Genomic DNA, 18,744 nt, shown 5'->3' with positions numbered 1-18,744 from the left:
CCACTGATGTAGTAAGCATGTAATTTTTTACTTTTTCTAGCCCTAAAAACAGAAGCTATTGATAAAGCAGTCTGTGAGGATAGCTTTCTTAGATCTTCTACATAGAATTAAAAACTATCTCATGTTTTCAAGAACATCTGTTATGATGATAGCAGATGTTATCATCATAAATTTTTTTGATTCTGTTCATAAAATTTTGTATCAATTTTATTACTGTTAACTTGATAGGGAAATTGTAAATAAGAATCTCATCTTTCACACTTTTAAAGAGTTATTTTGAAATAAATAAATGTTGCTCATCCTCAGAAAATTGCTCATGTACAAGGTATGACAATAAAGTTCACAGACTACTGCTGTAAAAATCATTTATTGAAAAAAATAATATAATCACATATTGCACCCTTCAAAGTATTCTCCCTGAACTGTAATGCACTTTTCCATTAGCCTTTTCAGTCTTCAAATTTTTTGAAATAAAAAAATAACAGACTGCCAAATCCAATGAATAGAGGTGGTTGTTCAATGACCATGGTGGCTTTTTTGCTTGGTAATGATGGCAGTATTAGAAGGTGAGTTGTCATGGTGAAGCACCCATGAGTGGTCTGCCACAAATTGAATCTCTGTGAACTATTTCACTCAGATGTTTCATTAATTCCAGGTAGTAAGCAGAATCAACTATGTGACATCCTCATTCTTGGGGAACCCATTCTTGAAGCACAATTTCATGTGAGTCAAAAAACCATCAATAGTCCCTTAATTTTTTATTTTGACACCCAGGCTTTTCTTATCTGGCTCATCTGGTTTTTCCCATTCCATGTTCTGCTTTTTTGTCTCAGGATCATACTCATAAATCGAAGTTTTGTCTCCCACAGTCACATTTTGAAAGATGTCTGCATTCTCCAACCAATTCTCTTGACAAATGCAAATGATTTTCCTTCTGACAAGTTTTGTTCATCTGAGAAGTCTTTTGGAATGATCTTTGCACAATGCTTTAACATTCCAACTCTTGTGTGAGGACAAAGTGCACATTTTTTCTGGTGATTTTAGTGACATCTCTGACCTTGGGATGAAGGTTTGAGTTGATGATTTGTTCAGTTTTCTTCACAAAAACATAATTTCGAACAGTGAATTTCCTAAACATTCATTATCCTCTGTTTAGATTCTCTCCTTTCTGAACCTCACCATCTGAACTTTTTTTCACAAGACAGTCTCCGTAAACAGGGTTCATCATCAAGAATTTCCAAGTTCTTTTTTCCCACTTTCACAAGACATTTTATCACAACTCGCTGCTCACAATTGATTTCCATCATTATAAGAGCAAAACACATGTACAAAACAGAACTACACAACATGATGTTGTTAAGAGAACTGAAAACAGTTGCATGATAGTGTGAAGTGTTAGCAATTGCTGTGCCACTGCTGCCAAATTCACAGTGTTGCCATCGCGCTACAATAAAATGAGTCCATGACTCATACCTTGTACCACAAAGGGAATGGTTACTTAAGTGTGCAACACATGGATTGTGCACAGTATGCTTATATCAACAACTTGTGCAGCTAACATGCAATTTTTTTTTTCTTTCTTAGTAAATAATAAAATAAATGTTCTCATTTTTAATGTATCTGAGACTAATTTTGAATATGTTTTTATTTATTTTTATATAGATATTTTTTTTTATTTCAGCTGTAAATAAAACATTTAATTTTCTTTATTTAAAAACTTAAAAATAAATTTATTGCGATTCATTGCTAAAATACTTATCCTTTCATATTGGTAAACTGAATTTGAATTTAAATTACTTATTTACATTTTCAGGTATGTTTGAAACAAGAAGTTTAACATCTAACATTGGTTATTTATTATTATTTTTAGTACTTTTATATGTTGTTATTAATAAATCAGATTTAATTATCAATGATCAGTTTAGGTTTTTAGGTTTATTTAGGTTTTAAATGTATTTAGGTTATGTGTAACCATGGATTAATGAGTCGTTAATGTTATCATGGATATATTGAAGGTGACGTCTACTAAGAAATTAATATGAAAAGCTATATCAAAATAGCTGTGAAATTAATTGCAACCTACAAATACCAATTAATAGTATAAAAGAAATCTTATTGTACTAACAAAGATTAGATTGGAAGGATTATACAAGACTAAAATGACCACAATAAAATTTATTAAATGAAATTAACTGCTTACTTTTCTGTGTGATTTAATTTCTAATAGTTTATTGTTAGTTTTTTATATTAAATTTACATTCATAATTTTCTGTTCGTGTTTTGTTTAGTTATGTCTGGCTATTGATGGAATAGGTAAGATGGCTTCTGTTGTTGGGAAAGATGTTTTTACTCCGTGGCTGTTGCAGTGTTTGTACGCAGTCTTAGAAGCCGCTGGAAGTCCTCTGGAAGTAATCTCATGTGCAGGTATATTATTATTTTAATCTTAGAATTAATTTATATGAATTAATTTTAATTTTTATTTGTATGAAATAATTTGGAAAGTAATGTTTATTCATTTGCATAAACAGTTACTTTGTGTTTTTGGTTAAAAAATTCATTCACCAACTGGAAGTTTTGGGTAGTTATGTTTTATATTCATTCTTGTGTATCTGTTTATTTATTATGCCAATTATTTTGTTAAACTAAGAAGTAGTTTGTTAACATGTTTTTAAGGGTTAAATATTTTTAAATTTATTACAATTATTAAGCTATGATTTGAAATAGTGAAGTAAATTTTTTGAATAAATTCTACTCTTTTATTATACAGTATTCGGGCACAATACTAATCAAATACTCAAATACTCTTTTAAATCAAATAATCAAATATTATATGATTTGTATTGACATTGATAATTTTAAGGGAGAGACTACGTGAAGCAGAAACAACCTGGATCCACGTAATTAGAATTGTATTAAATAGAATAAAAGTAGTGCATTTAAAAACTATTAAATCTTTAAAAACTCATCTGTAGAAGTATACATATTCTTCATTATTCTAGATGAGCTATTTTTTTTTTGTCTTCAGTGGTTTGATGAGCTCTCCAAGATTCCCCATCTAGTGTCAGTCGTTTCATTTCGGTATACCACCTACATCCTACATCCCTAACAATTTGTTTTGCATATTCCAAATTTTGCCTGCCTGCACAATTTTTCCCATCTACCTGTCCCTCCAATATCAAAGCAACTATTCCAGGGTGCCTTAATATGTGGCCTATAAGTCTGTCTATAATTGTAGTTTTCCAAATGCTTCTTTCTTCATCAATTTGCCACAACACCTCTTCATTTGTCACTTTATCCACCCATCTGACTTTTAACATTCTCCTATAGGAGCACATTTTAAAAGCTTCTAATCTTTTCTTTTCAGGTACTCTGATCGTCCGAGTTTCACTTCCATATAAAGCTATGCTCTAAATATATACTTTCAAAAATGCTTTCCTGATGTTTAAATTAATTTTTGATGTAAGCAAATTATATTTCTGACTGAAAGCTCATTTCGCCTGTGCTATTCAACATTTTATATTGCTCTTGCTTTGTCCATCTTTAGTATTTCTACTTCTGTAGTAGCTGTAGTTTTCCATTACTTTCAGCTCCGTAGTACTCAGCAAATTGAGTGATGTTGATATGGCCGTTTAAGTCCTCTTGATCTATACCCTTAACAACTATTGAAAGAGCTGCTGGCCACTTTCAGGAATCATTCCTTAGTCTGGCTCTCAATAGATACCTCTTCGATATGGTTGCACCTTTGGTCCAGCTAATCACTGAGCACTCAAGCCCCCTCACCATTGCCAAGGTCTCATGATTCATAGAGGGAGAATTGAGCTATAGGATATCTTAAAATAAAATTAACAACCATCACTATAAAAATAAAATTAGTATTTTTCATTGAACTCACTAATATACTAGAAATATCTGCCTGCCACTAACCATTACAATAATCTTGCCTGGTTGGCATTTATAATTACTTTTTTAAAAGCAATTCTTTTAATAACTATACTCCTCTGTACCAATACAAATTAATTTATATTTAATAGATCAACCCTAAGTACATAAAGTATAATTGAAATAGGATGACTTACCTTATTTCATTACACAAACAGAAGCGCTTTTGTGAAGTTGATTGGCATCATCAGCTGCTACATTTATATATATATATATATTACAAAAAACATCATAAACTTACAATCCATGATAACAACCACTTATTCACTTATAATTTTATGTTAAAAGTATTTGTAAATCAATTAAATTTTATTAAAAAATATTTAAATTAAATTTATATTTTCATACTTTAAAATCTTATATAAAATATTTTTAAAAACTTTTATTTAATCTTTTTTTTTTAAATCATAATCAAAACAAGAGATAAAATATTAAAAAAAATTAAAATTATGAAGATTAATCAATTAAGTTAAAATTAAAATATAAAAATATAATTAAACCAAAGATAAAATCGAATAATTAATTAATTAATTCAGTGAAATGGCTAGCACATGATTTTGCTTTGCTTAAGTTTTTGTTTTCATTTTAAAAGTTTTAAATTTTATCTTTATTTTAATTATATTTTTACATTTTAATTTTAACTTAATTGATTAATCTTTATAATTTTAAACATTTTTTTTTTATTTTAAGTTTTTTATCTCTTGTTTTGATTATAATATTAAAAAAAAATTAATTTAAATAAAAGTATTGAAATTTTCTATATAAAGATTTTAGTATGATAAGTTAAATTTAATTCAAACACTTTTAATAAAATTTAATTGGTTTAAAAATATTTTTAACATAAAATTATAAGTGAATAAGTGGGATGTTTCGTGGATTGCAAGTTTAAGATGTTTTCTGTAATATATAAATATATGCAGCAGATGATGCGAATCAAGTTTACGAAAGCACTTCTGTTTGTGTAATGAAATAAGGTAAGTCATCCTATTTCAGTTATTCTATACTTAGGGTTGATCTATTAAATATAAATTAATATATATATATATTACTGAAATTAATCTTTTTAAGATTCATATTATTCCTCTGTACTGTTAAATTATATTTAAATACTGTTGAATTCTATTGGGATGACATATCTTATCTTAATTATTATAATATTCCATTCTAGGTGATTTGTTTAATAGAATTTATATATATATATATATATATATATGTATATATATATTTACTATTCCTGGTGTCTTTAAAAGAACTCCACAGTTCAATTAAATTTACTTTTATTTCATTTAGAATTACAAAGCTATGTGTTTTATTATTACATGAAAGTACAAAGTCTAACGGTTTTTTTACCTCCTAATGTGACTCATTATGAGCTTCGTTTATAGTCTTGTAGATGTCAAACTGATAATCCACCTTATTACACATTTTGGTGAGTACGTCTGCGGAATTCATTTCCACAGCGGCTGTTGTTCTTTGGCGCTGGCAGTCAAGTGACTGGATTTTTCTTGGTATACAATGTCTTTTACATAGCCTTAAAAGAAGAAATCAATTGTCGCCCAAACCAAAAAATTGCAGTGACCAAGGGATGGGAGCAATTTTGTCTTTATCTCTGCAATGTTGACAAAACATCATCCTTTCATGGTTCTTTTCAGTTTGGGGAATAGGAAGAAGTCACAGGGGGCATGTCCGGTGAATGCAGATGCTGAGACATCATAACAGTTGTTTTTGGCCAAAAATTCATGAACAAGCTGTGAAGTGTGAGCAGGTGCATTATCGTGGTGCAATTGCCAAGAATTATTTCACCACAACCCCCAGGTGTTTTCTTCAGATTGATTCATGCAAGTGGAATAGAACTTCCAGGTAGAACTCCTTATTGACCATACAATCTAATGGTAAGAACTCATAATACAGTAAGCTGTTGAAATTGAAGAACACAGTGATCAGAAACTTCACATTCAATCGAACTTTACAAGCTTTTTTCAGTCTTCGCTCTTAGGAAGCTTCCATTGGAATTACTGGGCCTTAATTTCAACATCATACCTATACACCTATGTTTCATTGCCGGTTTTGACTGTTTGAACAGTTCTAGATCTTCATTCATCAACTCTTAAGCAATGTTCATTCGACACTGTTTTTGTTTGAAATTGAGAAATGTTTGCTTCCACACATTTCATGACCAAAACATTCAAAATAATTGAGGCAAATGATATGCCAACAACATCAGCATCCTCTATGATAGTGATTTGGCGATTGTCCGTAATCATTTTTTCGCTACTTCAATGTCATTAGTTGTTGATGTGCTGGCATGACCAGGACGCTCATCTTTACAGCCCTCTTGGAAATATTTGTACCACTTGTAATTGCTTGCTTCATTCATAGAAGAATTTCCAAAAGCAACATTCAACATTTCCAATTTGGTGCTGCACTTTATTCCATTTTTAAAGCAAAATTTAATGCAAATTCTTTGTTCCATTTTTTTCACAAGTTAATAATCATTCACCGTACTTTTACAATATTGAAAAGCATCCAGTATGGCTGCAAGTGAAAATATATGTTATGTTGAGACAAGTGTACAAATACAGAAAAAATAAATTGGGACAATTGGACTTTTACAGCACAGAAAATACAAAAATTCACATATTTTTTGTCAAACCACTTATGTAGGTACATGCATTATTTATAGTCTTATTTTTGAACCATTCATAATAAAGAAATTCTAATCACGGTTACTAAATAACCAAATTAATAGGATTTCTTGCATTAATTACATTAAGTAGTTGTGTATTTATTATTTTACTCAGATTTTTAATGTCTGAATCATTTTTTTAGTTTTGAGTGATAGAAATAAATATTCTATTTTATTTCCAATTTTTAAACTGATTTTTTTCATCCTTAATGATTTTTATTTTTTGTGCGTATTTAGAAATAGTTCATTCTTTAATACTACAATCTTTAACTTTGCTCACTCACAAGTAACTGTATTAATCGATAGTATTCTTTGTTATGAAAATATAAATTTTGAAAGCCACTTTATTGATGTAGTTACGTTATTAGTTGTAATTTTAATTTGATTTTAAATACGAGGGCGGTTCAGAAAGTAACTTACATTTGTGCCTAGGATGACTGATGAACTGACGATGAAAATAAATGATAAAATTCGTGAAAATCGCCACATTACAATTACGGAACTCTTTCTTCATTTTCCCAAAATTTCTCTAAGTATGAAATTGTATCAGGGAAGGTTGGTTGTCACAAGCTGTGTACAAGATGGGTGCCAAAAATCTAAGGCGGCAGATTTCTGCAGAGAAGGAATTGAAACGCTTGTGCATCGTGTTGGTAAGTGCCTCAGTTTAAATGACGACTATGTAGAAAAATAGTTAAAGATTGACCCTTTCAAATGTATATAATAAAATTTATTTTTTTTTATTTGGTTGGTGTATTTCAAAACGTAAGTTACTTTCTGTACAGCCCTCGTATTACTTTTTTTTTTAAATAGGGATAATTTAAGAGTATCGTCTAAACAAAGTTTAAGAAGAGTTTACCCTACACAAAATCCTGTAATAGGAGCAGTTGTTCAAGATATAAAGTAGATAATATAATCACTTGGTTTAAGTTTGTTGGAAGTAATAGAAGGTAAATTCCCTGCATGTGAAACTCTATTCAATGTATGAGATTGAGCATTACCTAAACAAGATGTTATTTCAGATTGCATGAGACCTTACATTATGCACCAATTTTCCTATAATACACGGTTCTCAAGTATGAAAAATATTTTCATACAAATAATTTTCCTTATGTCGGCTTTATATAAATTATTGTTTAATATTATACTCTGTTTTACATAGTTTTTTTATTTATGTCACTGTTTTGATTTTTATTTTCTATATTTTATGCAGGCCTTGATGCAGTTCATAGCATAGCTAATGCATGTGCAGATGGTGATTTAACAGCTCTGATCTGTAATAATACAGATTATTTAACGCATCATATTACTAAAAGATTGCGTCACTATCACCGGCATCCTGGCTTGTTAGCTGTTCTTTCTGTGATAATGCAATATAGTTCTGTGCAAGTTCTTCCTTCACTACATGAAATCATTTCTGAAGTGTGTTATTATTTTTTTCATTAATAATTTTTTTAAGTTTTATTATTCTCAAGGGCATTATTAAATTATCTAAAAATAAAAACTACTTAATTTTATGCATAGTTATATTAATGTGTTGAGTTCAATGTACATGAGTACATAATCTCTTTTTAAAAAGGTTTGTGGTAAATAAACTTAAAATAAAATGTTCAATTTATAATTAAAGTATAATTTAAAATATTTGAAGTAAAGCACTATCATTAACTTAGTACTAAAATAAAATATGTATAATCTTTCCCTCTTTTCTGGATCAAGTCAGTTCTCATCCAATATCAATTTAATTGAAAATTAAAAGTTGAAGAATAAACTGTTTTAGTTAAGACTGCTACTTAAGATTTCACTGAAATGTATTTATAAAACAACTAACACTGGCTTTTAAGAATTAAATTTTACTTATTTATTTTATTCATATTTCTCTCAAATAATCATTTATAAATATGTTATCAAATCAGACTCTTATATCAATAACTAATGCACACAACAATTTATATTATGGAAGATGTAACTGGGATGAGAACTCATCCCAGTTACATTTACCATAATATCCCAACTAATTAAATTAGTTGATCCCAACTAATTTACGTCTTCGTAAACACAATTGCATGCTTGTTCTGACCTATATAAAAGGCCTTAATTGTATCAAAATGCAATATAATCGTTTATTCTGTTGTCTACTTTCAACCGATTAACCTTTATTCAATCTTAATAACTACGAGTTTGAAGATACTGTCTGTTACATCTAATTGACAGGTCATGAATATGTCCTGGTTACCTACACTAAAGTGATACAAACTCTGTTATTGAAGAAAGTTATTTTCTCAAATAATTAAGCCAGTGTTAATCAGTGTTTTATTCAGTTTTGGGGTTTAACATTGAATCTTTCCTTTATGTGATTTAAACTAATTATGTCATTACAGATATATCAGAGGAGAAACTTGTATGATGTTCTGATGGTACTATACTGATAGATATTAATCAGTTGTTTATCCACTTAGAAACTGAAATGCATAGACCATACTAAATTCCTTGTTCCAATTGATAGGAATTTTAATTGGAACTACCACACAGAAAATTTGGCAGCTAACTGCCAGAAAATCTTTAATTCTTTAGATAGTTTTTGCCTCAAATTAAAACAGTATCAGTCTCACGTTAATATGATTTAATACATTCTATTAATTTGTTAAGCGTGTTTTGGAGCCCCGTCCTTAGTCCAAAAGTCACACAGATGTTTAAATTACAAAAAAGAGCACTTTGTACTTGTAAAAAGAGGAATACTATATATCCTTCGAATCCTGTTGTCAATACTTATATAAAAAAAAAACATTCTTTCAATGAATATTTATGATTTATCACATTTACCTGTAGTAAAAACCTAACAACCAACCAACCCCCTCATATAACAAGATACATGAGGCAAGAGACAATAATATACATAGAATATTTGATTTGTTTACAAGAGTTAATGGTTCTGTGAATTATTATACATCAACATTTTAGAAAATCTCGACCAAATTTATTGAAAGCTTTATGAAAAACTTCCTCAGGAACTAATAAATGAAAAATATACATTAGGCATTAAAAAGTAATTAAAAAATGGCATGTTTTTAAACATCTGATAAATTTATTCCGATTTCTCAAAAGTTAAAGTCAGAATCATTTTGTGGTTTGTGTTATACTGCTATAAATAAATTATTTATTCCTATTGTATAGATTTGTGTTAGTAGTTATGTCTTCCTGGTAACTCATATTATACATTTTTACCTTCTACTACCCATTTTGCTAGTGGGTCTTTGAAAAAATTTAGAAGTATAGCATAAGCAAATGTTTTCTTACATTTTCTATGTAATATTTAGTTATGATTTTATTTTATTTTTAATTTACAAACTTCTGCAACGTTACTGATAAAAAATTTTTTTGTAGTTTTTGGCATTTTCTTAAAACAAAACTACTGATTAGAATGTACTATTTACCTCAACTTATCAGTTCAGGTGTTCCTTACTATAAATTTAGAGACATCTAGTTGTTAAAGTTTTTTTTTTGTAGGATGATAATGTAATTAATTGAAATAAAATTTTAAATTTGTAGTTATAAACTGAATCTTATTCTTTTAATCTAGATTTACTAAAAATTATTATTAAAAATAATAAATTTATGTATATGTATGTAATGTTTATTTGAGCATATTTTTGTGGTAAATATTAAATGGAAATTTACTTTTTTTTTCTATCTAATTTAAAAGAATATATTAGATAATATACATTATAGTTTCAAAAAGTTAAAAGTTTTGATAGCTAGATTCTTGTCTTCGGTTTATAATTGTCATATTGTTTAATTTTACATTTTTATGAAGAAAAGATTAAACCTTTTAGAAAACCACTATTTTATTCAATTTAAAAATTGCAAAAAGACGAGAATTTACAAAAAATGTACTATTAAAAAGTATTAACTTTTTTTGTACATGAGATATAATTTTGCATTATATAATGAATGTAGAAACACTTTTTTTTAATTTGTAGATAAATCTCAGTAATGTGAATAAATACAAAGAATAAAGGTTGTATTAGATTTGTTTTTACTGTGAAGAAAATTTGCTATCAGACAGTAGAAGTCTGTTTGACACCGTAAAGATACTTAGTGTGAAATTTTTGTATTGTTAAATATGATAACTATGAGCTCTGTTTACTCAACACTAAAAAATATGTTTAATTATATAATAAAGGCTCTAAAAATTATCCATTTGTACTTATGTAAGTTTGTAAACAGTTTTCTTCTTTTGTTTTTCTTGTATAACCAAATATTTAGTGTATATTGAATTAAATTAGAAGTAAGAGACAAAGCTGAAAAAATTAATTTAGAAATTTCTTCTCTTGAATGTTTTTATTATATTGATTATTAACTTCAATATTAAATGATCAAATGATGCAGTTATCTATTTCTAGGTACTACAACAGAGTTATGACAGATTTCAAATGAACAACATGTATGCATATATTCGAACATTTCTTACTTTTATTGCAAGTGTAAGAAGATGGCAAGTGGAGGATAATAGAAAATTATTTAAAAATTCAGGTGAAGTGTTACAAAAGAAGACTCCTTTTGAACAGTTCCTGGATTATAAAAAATCAAAAGCCATTGTTGAAAATTTAAGTAGTGATTCGGATAGTGATGATGAAAGAAATTTAGAAGAAAAATTTTCTCAGCACTATAAATCATCTCGGTAAATTTGTTTAACTTTTTTTACTGATAATTTTTCATTATTTATAATATGCTTTTTATATTAATTTTTATTTACCTGCAATTGTTTTCTGCTTGCGTCTCTCTGCTAATAAATAATTTCATGAAAATTGTTTAATTTACTGGTGTTAAATGAAAAATTTGTTTATAGCCTATTCAAGCTGTATAGCTTTTCAACTATACATATTTAGGTGTTGCCAGTATAGTTTATTATCTAAATGTTGCTAGATGTAAAGTAATATTAAATAATTTATACCACACTGACTAACAGGAATTTTAAACAATAGTGAAATAGAGGTCTAAATTGACAATCATCTTCAGATTAATAACATTAAAAATGTAATTAACTTCATAGCATTAAATATATGTACTACATTAGTTTCTATCACAATAGATGAATTCAAAAGTGGGGTATGTACAATATACCTGCCATGCTATCTTTGTTTTTAATGATTTCATTACAAACTTGTCAAAACACTTGTGTAAAAATATATTACGAATTGAATTTGAAAAATGCCATGCCTGACCTAGATTAAAATCTGGAACCTTCTAGATGAAAGTCAAAGATGTAACTTTGTTTCACCAAAGTGCTATGAATGGATGGTATGTACAGAATTCAGTTGAATGTTTCATTAAAACTGTGTCCTGTTATAATTTTAAGAATTTATTTTTAATTTTCAAGCAGTATTCAGTTAAACAACTTGCTTTGATAAAAAACAAATTTATGATTTTGCAAATTAATTTAAGAGAATTGCACAAATTTTGATAAAATGTGGTTTCAGTTTGTGTTCAGACTGCCAAAAGATTTCAAATTAACTGATGTGAAATTTCACATTAACTGGAATAAATACAAAATTACACTGCTTTAATCATTATCAAAGGGAACATAATAAAAGACATTGTCATGATACCTTACTCCTGTATTTAGGCAATATATGAGAGTATCATATATTTATTACTCTCATCAGCAAAATTTTAACTTGATGTATTGTTAACTTCAGAATGCGGACTCAATAGATCAATTAACTTTCTTTCTTGGCTACACCATATCTAAAATAAACAGACGATTACCACACTTGTAATAACTATAGAAAACCCACAGCAACTGATAAACTAATTCCCAACATATATAATCACTCCACACAGAATAAATTGCAGTTTTTTCATGCATGTTGCATCACATAATATTCACCCCTATCATCCAAAAATTACTCAAGAATTGCATTAAAATATTCAACACTGATTAACATCTACCCAAATACATTTACACTCAGAACATTAAATAAATTTAAACAAAGTCAAAAACTTACCCAGTGAGCAAAATAACCCGGGAGTATATAAATGAAACAGCCATAACTCCACTAGATGTAATATTGGTCAGTCCTGTTATACTTTCATACATAGAACATATATATACATCTAAAATAAATCTTTGCAACGTAACTCTTGGAAACAGGATATTTGTTCAGACATTAATCACGCTATAAAAATATTTTACATTGCAAGTACTAGCCATGATTTTAGTAAAGTGAAGCAGAATGAAATTATAAACACACAATATTTAATTAAGCAGTATAATTGATGAACAAACATAATACAGATCAGATATATTGCTCAAACCTTTCTAAAATGGTTTCTTTAACATTCAAGACTATGGTGCCATTGTTGCCAAGCAATGGCACCATAGTCAGTTACATTAAACATATGTATAATTTAATCAAAAAAGTGATTGATTAAGGTAATATGGAAATACCAAAAAACTTCTTAAAAACCTTAAAATATTACATTTTATTCTTGAACAAGGCAGACTGCGAAGATGGTTATTGTTCAGCCTGACTGGACTACTTGGTGTGGCAAGTTAACTAGTAAACACCTAACAGTGCTGCATACTATCTCCAGTACACTTTAAGAAACAGCTTCACTTTGTATTTTTGCTCTGTTATGTGTAGTGTTAATTGTGGTTAGCAATCAGATCACAGTACTCAGAAATTCATTCTGCCATTGCTGGCTGTATACCATAGCATATGCAGTTTGTTGTAGCTCATCGTTTGCCGGGGGTTGAAAGACACATGGAGTAGGAGTGGCCTTCTGAATGGTCATCCTTACCATACTATCAACCAGCTTCTCTGTCCCAACATCAATACTGCACAAACAGTCTCAGCTGCATTGCTCTGAAGTTAGAATTCATCCACTCTAAAATTCCTGTGTACAGATAAGGGGGGACAAAGTTTTCTAGTCAAGTTAGAAAACATCTGGGTACTGGAAGATAAAGTTATCTTGATATCTTGAAGACTCATTCTTGTACACTCTTTGTGGTTCCCAGAAACACTGAAGTCTTGCAACTTTTCTTCCATACTGAGATATGGATTTTGAACTATTAAACCATTACCAGATAAAGGACACTAGATAGAATGAGGATTTGTCTGGTCTAAAGTTGTTAGTTTTCATGGTTGTTGAGGGGATTTATTAGAGAATTATTCTTTGTGGGTAAATAGCATCCATTACTGCATTTACACATGCAGTTTTATTCCATTTATTGAACCCAAGAAAAATTACCAACTCTTTGTCTGCCATTGACAACAAACATCCAAACGGATGGTTACCTGTCAGAAAACAAAAGCCAGTGTAATAGATATATTGGGTTAAATCAAGAATATACACACACATTTTTAACTTGATCATTTATTTAAAATTGTAACAAAAGAGAGATGGATGTATCAACGCATAAAATAGATGCCAACCAATCATCAGTAGGTCAGCTGCCAAATTCTATTTGACCCTTAAATAGATTTTTTTTTTATATATAGAATATTTCTGTTTGGTTGCTGTGAATAAAAAATGCAACAAATTTACTGTGTCAGATAGTGATGATTACTTTCTTCTCTAGAAGAAAATATATATGTATTATAATAAATTAATTATTCATTAGTAAGTATTTGTATATTTTCTACTATATATTTGTTTTAAACATTTTTATCCATTCATTGAGGAAAGAATAAAGAATAATCTTGATGGAAGTTCTGAGAAAAATGAGGAAGAAATAATAGAAAATGAAAAGAAAGATGACATTCCTATATGTATGCAGTTGGTTATTGACATAGTACAGCGGAGTCTGCATTTTTTGCCATCTAAGGATCCTATGTTAAGAATTTTGGTGCTTCAGGTATGTAGAGTAAATAATACCAATTATTTCAGTAACTGAAAAAATCTGATGTGGACACCTCATAACTTCCTTTTACACCTATTAAATTACAGTATACATTTTTTCCTGCATTTCATTTAAACTTATTTCATATGAAAGTGAAATATTATCCTCCAATTCTTTAATATAGTGGACAGTTACACAATTGCTGAAATATTAGTTTTTATTAATGCTGAAATATTAGTTTTTATTAATATCAAATATTTAAACAATTACTAATTCAACAATCTTACATGAAATATTAGGATAGACTAAAAGTCCATTTAATAATACTGATAATACTGACCTAATCTAGATCTACTCTACTGATCTAATCTAGTATAGATCAGTATTATTTGTATCTTCGTGAGTTGCTGATTAACAAAAGTTTCAAATTTCTGATGTATCGTATAAAAGTTAATAATAATTAAACTATTCTGTTTAGTGAATTCCTGTATATTGGTTATAAATGTTAATTTCAACCTGACGGTGTAAAATATTCAGTTTTTATTATTTGATTATCTGGTGAATAATCTAAAATGAAAAAGAAACAATCTTACAGAAAAAAGAAAGATAACATGAAGAAATAGATCTCAAAAATGACAAGATGATGAATATGAAGAGGAAGAAGATGTTAAGAACAAGGGAAGAATAAAAAAATTGAGAGAAGATGATAATTATAAAGAGGAAGAAAATGTTAAAACCAAAGAAAGAATAAAAAGATTAAGAGAAGATGATAAATATAAAGAGGAAGAAAATGTTAAAACCAAAAAAATAATAAAAAGATTAAGAGAAGATGATAAATATAAAGAGGAAGAAAGCGTTAAGACCAAGGAAAGAATAAAAGATTAAGAAAGGATGATGATTATTATAAAGAGAGAGAAAATTTGAAAACTAAAGAACATGTACACAAATTAAGATCAGAAGAATTATATCAAACCAAAGAGCGGTTAAATAATTAGCAACATAAATCAAATAAACAAAATGATGATCAACTCAGACTTAGGGAGAGTATTGTCCGACAGTATCGGAGAAGTAATGAACTAAAATATAAGAATCTTTTGCAGTTTATTAAAGATCAGACATGTATGCCTCAGTGTTTATGTTGTTCTTGTGAGGCACTATTTTTCAGTTACTCTGTAGTTAACTTTAATGTAGATAAAATTAAACAGAAATTCCTGAATAATTAAATAAAATTAAACTAGAAAATCCAAAAATAATACAATTCTAAATTATAATTTTCAATTAATATTAAATAATCAGATGTTTCACCAAATCTATTACTTATACGCATATGTAATAATGCCTATTAAATTACATATACACATTTTTAAAAGTACATAAAATTTTATTTCACTAATTACTTGTAATTTTTTCATATTATTTTTTTTATTGTTATTATTGAATTATCATTTATTGTAAACAATTTTTTACAATCACGAGTTAATAATTATTAATAAATCAATATATTTAAATTAAAATAAAAGTTAAAAAAATAAATTAAAAAAGAAAGTTAAAAAAACAAGGAGATGAAGTCTGATTTGAACCAATGTGCCTTCCCTTGTATGATCCAAATATTTTATTAATTAAAATTTTATTTGGCTATAACTCTGGAATCAACGAAAATAAGTACCACTTATGATATATTGCTGAAAAGCTCTCAATGAGGGCTTATTACTGCAGTTAAGAAAAAGTCCAAAATCCAAATTTTTTGGGCTTTTTTGGATACTTTTGGTTCAGTCGAATGCAATCAAAAGGGGAGGTGCACAACTAACTCGATCTTACAACAGTCCTAAATCCAAAATTTCGACATCCTATGGCTAATCGTTTTTGAGTTATGCAAGATACGTACATACAGACAACACGCCCAAACTAGTCAAAATGGTCTCAAGGATGGTCAAAACAGGTATTTCTGTTGAAATCTAAGAACCAAAATTTTTCGCAATCACAATACTTCCTTTATTTTGTACAAGGAAGTAAGAAGCAGCATGAATATTTTGTATAATTGTGTTTATGAGTACCTATTACTTCATTTTTAAATCATAAAGCAATTTAAATATAAATGTTGATTGGGTCATAATATTTTACTTTCAATGTTATTAATAACTATTACTTAGAACCATTTTATATTTAAGGTCCAATCAGAAAAAAAAAGAATGGTGACAAATTGGTTTCCTATGCTCAGAGTATGAAATATAGATACCTTCAGCAGCAAGCTTTTGTCAACTGTATTGTGAATAAAGTTGAAAGTTTTCTTCAAGGTTACCTGTTGCCACCATTCAGCAGCGTACTGCTGATATGCTTTTCTCTATACACTGAAGCAGTAACTCATTTTCAAAATTCAGTGGATTTTTTCTGAGCTCTCTACAAATTGAACATTATATAGCAGAAATTTCCAGACTTTAAGCTTCTGGAGCATCTGTCTCGTTCACTTGAATGGAGGTCCTTTGGACTGCTACATCTTTTCTAACCCAAAAATCTCAGGGGGAGGAAGGTTTTTAGCATTAAGGAAACCAAATTAACGGTGAATAAATTATTTCCAACACTAATTGCATTGAGAGGGAATTTTTCTTCTATGGCTTGAAAAAGTCTATAGACCTTAAGGAAATTTAGAGAGTAAATGATTTTTTTTCAATCTGTACTGTATATACAGATTGTACAATGTATTTTTTCAATAATCCATTATTGCATTACTCATTAGCAAGTTTATTATTCCTGATCTGTTATGAAGAACTGTTAACAGTTACTTGAAAAGAGTGTCTTTTCCATCATACCTACTACCTCTTATTTATACCATTCTGTGATATAGTAAAGTAGTAAAGCATCTTATTTAAAATTATAATGCTAATATCTTATTTCTGATCTTTGTTTATCTAATGACAAAATAAATATAATTTTTGTTGATAATTATGTGTTCTTATAACTAAGAACACATATGCTTTGAAAAATAATTCAGATATGTCAGAGTTAGAGGTTAAGGTAAGTAAAGTAATATTTTAATAAAGTACATGTTCGCAATCAAGTAAATTAACAAGTTTGTGTACTTCTGATATTGCAATTCTCTGCTTGAAGTTAATCTTAGTATATAGATTTTTTTCAAAAACTGTAATGCACTTGCTTAATTAAATTTTTGTACTTATTATTAGGTGTTAGATGAAGGTGTCTTGCTTCTGAGTATGTATCCAAATCAGCTTCTCCCTGTAGTTCATGCGGTCTGGAGTCCACTTGTTAACAGATTTCAGTTGGAATCAAATGAGCCTCTAGTCATGAATAGAGCTTTCAAACTTCTACAGACTCTTGCTTCGACCTCAAAAGATTTTATAAGGTTCCGAGTTTTAAGGTTAGTTGAATTGTAGCTCTTCGGGTTATCTTTTTTTTTTGTTTAACCTCCAGAACTACTATACGGTATTATTTCAGATGATGATATGTATGAATGTAAATGCAGTGTAGTCTTGCACAGTCTCAGTTCGACCATTCCTGAAATGTGTAGTTAATTGAAACCCAACCACCAAAGAACACCACAGAACAGTACAGTCTAGAATTCAAATCCATATAAAAGTAACTGCCTTTACTAGGATTTGAACCTTAAAACTTTCAACTTCAAAATAAGCTGATTTGCAATGACGAGTTCACCACTAGACCAACCCGGTGGGTTCTTTTGGTTATCTGTTTATTTATAAGTGACATTAGTGCTTTTTCATTAACAGCTAAAAATGAAAACAGCATACAGTAAAATTACAGCCTGTATTTTTAAGCTTTGCATGTAAGGAAATCGGTTTGTTAAATGTGTCTTGAACTGGGAGCATTAGTATTAATCTGTAATTCACATCCTTTATTTTTTGACATTTTTATTATTTATGTACTCTATAAAATTCTCCAGGTGGTTGTAGAATTATCAAGTTATGAGAGCTGGAGTTTACCATCTGAATGTTGATCCTATTTTATTATTATAACTAAAATGCAATCACAGTAGTTTGTAATACTTTTTTAATAGATTTTTAAAAATAAAATCTGAATTTGCAGATCACTGAAATAATGTGTGTAATAGTTCTACTCTATTACCTCCTGTGAGTTCAGAAGTCCACTCAAATGATTGGTGGAAAGAATCTTGGCCTACAGTGTATACTGGCAGTCGTAAAAGGCAACTGAAGGCCAACTGTCTGTTGACCTTGACCTTACTTTTTTCCTTTCTTTCCTTCACCGTCTTCCTTCCCTCCTATCCTTATCCTATTTCTTCTTCTTATCC

General features: G+C 28.8%; 1 protein-coding gene across 4 annotated transcripts in view; it reads left to right on the top strand.

The window, feature by feature from the left end:
* The window catches only part of Tti1 (Telo2 interacting protein 1), a 98,288-nt gene that overhangs the window by 65,968 nt on the left and 13,576 nt on the right, over nucleotides 1–18,744 (top strand). For all 4 annotated transcript variants that reach the window (XR_012757724.1, XM_075375312.1, XM_075375293.1 and 1 more), the window contains 5 exons: nucleotides 2,289–2,424; nucleotides 7,836–8,044; nucleotides 11,023–11,300; nucleotides 14,312–14,480; nucleotides 17,645–17,838. Coding sequence is in view for 3 of the 4 variants with exons in the window: in XM_075375312.1 (XP_075231427.1) it covers nucleotides 2,289–2,424; nucleotides 7,836–8,044; nucleotides 11,023–11,300; nucleotides 14,312–14,480; nucleotides 17,645–17,838 (986 nt within the window). In the remaining variant the exon portion in view is untranslated. The remainder of the gene's footprint in view (nucleotides 1–2,288; nucleotides 2,425–7,835; nucleotides 8,045–11,022; nucleotides 11,301–14,311; nucleotides 14,481–17,644; nucleotides 17,839–18,744) is intronic.

Source organism: Lycorma delicatula, chromosome 1 (genome assembly GCF_047948215.1).
Source record: "Lycorma delicatula isolate Av1 chromosome 1, ASM4794821v1, whole genome shotgun sequence".
Taxonomy (NCBI): Eukaryota; Metazoa; Arthropoda; class Insecta; order Hemiptera; family Fulgoridae; genus Lycorma; species Lycorma delicatula.
Note: the sequence above shows the minus strand (reverse complement) of the source record. Positions and strands in the feature narration are given on the sequence as shown.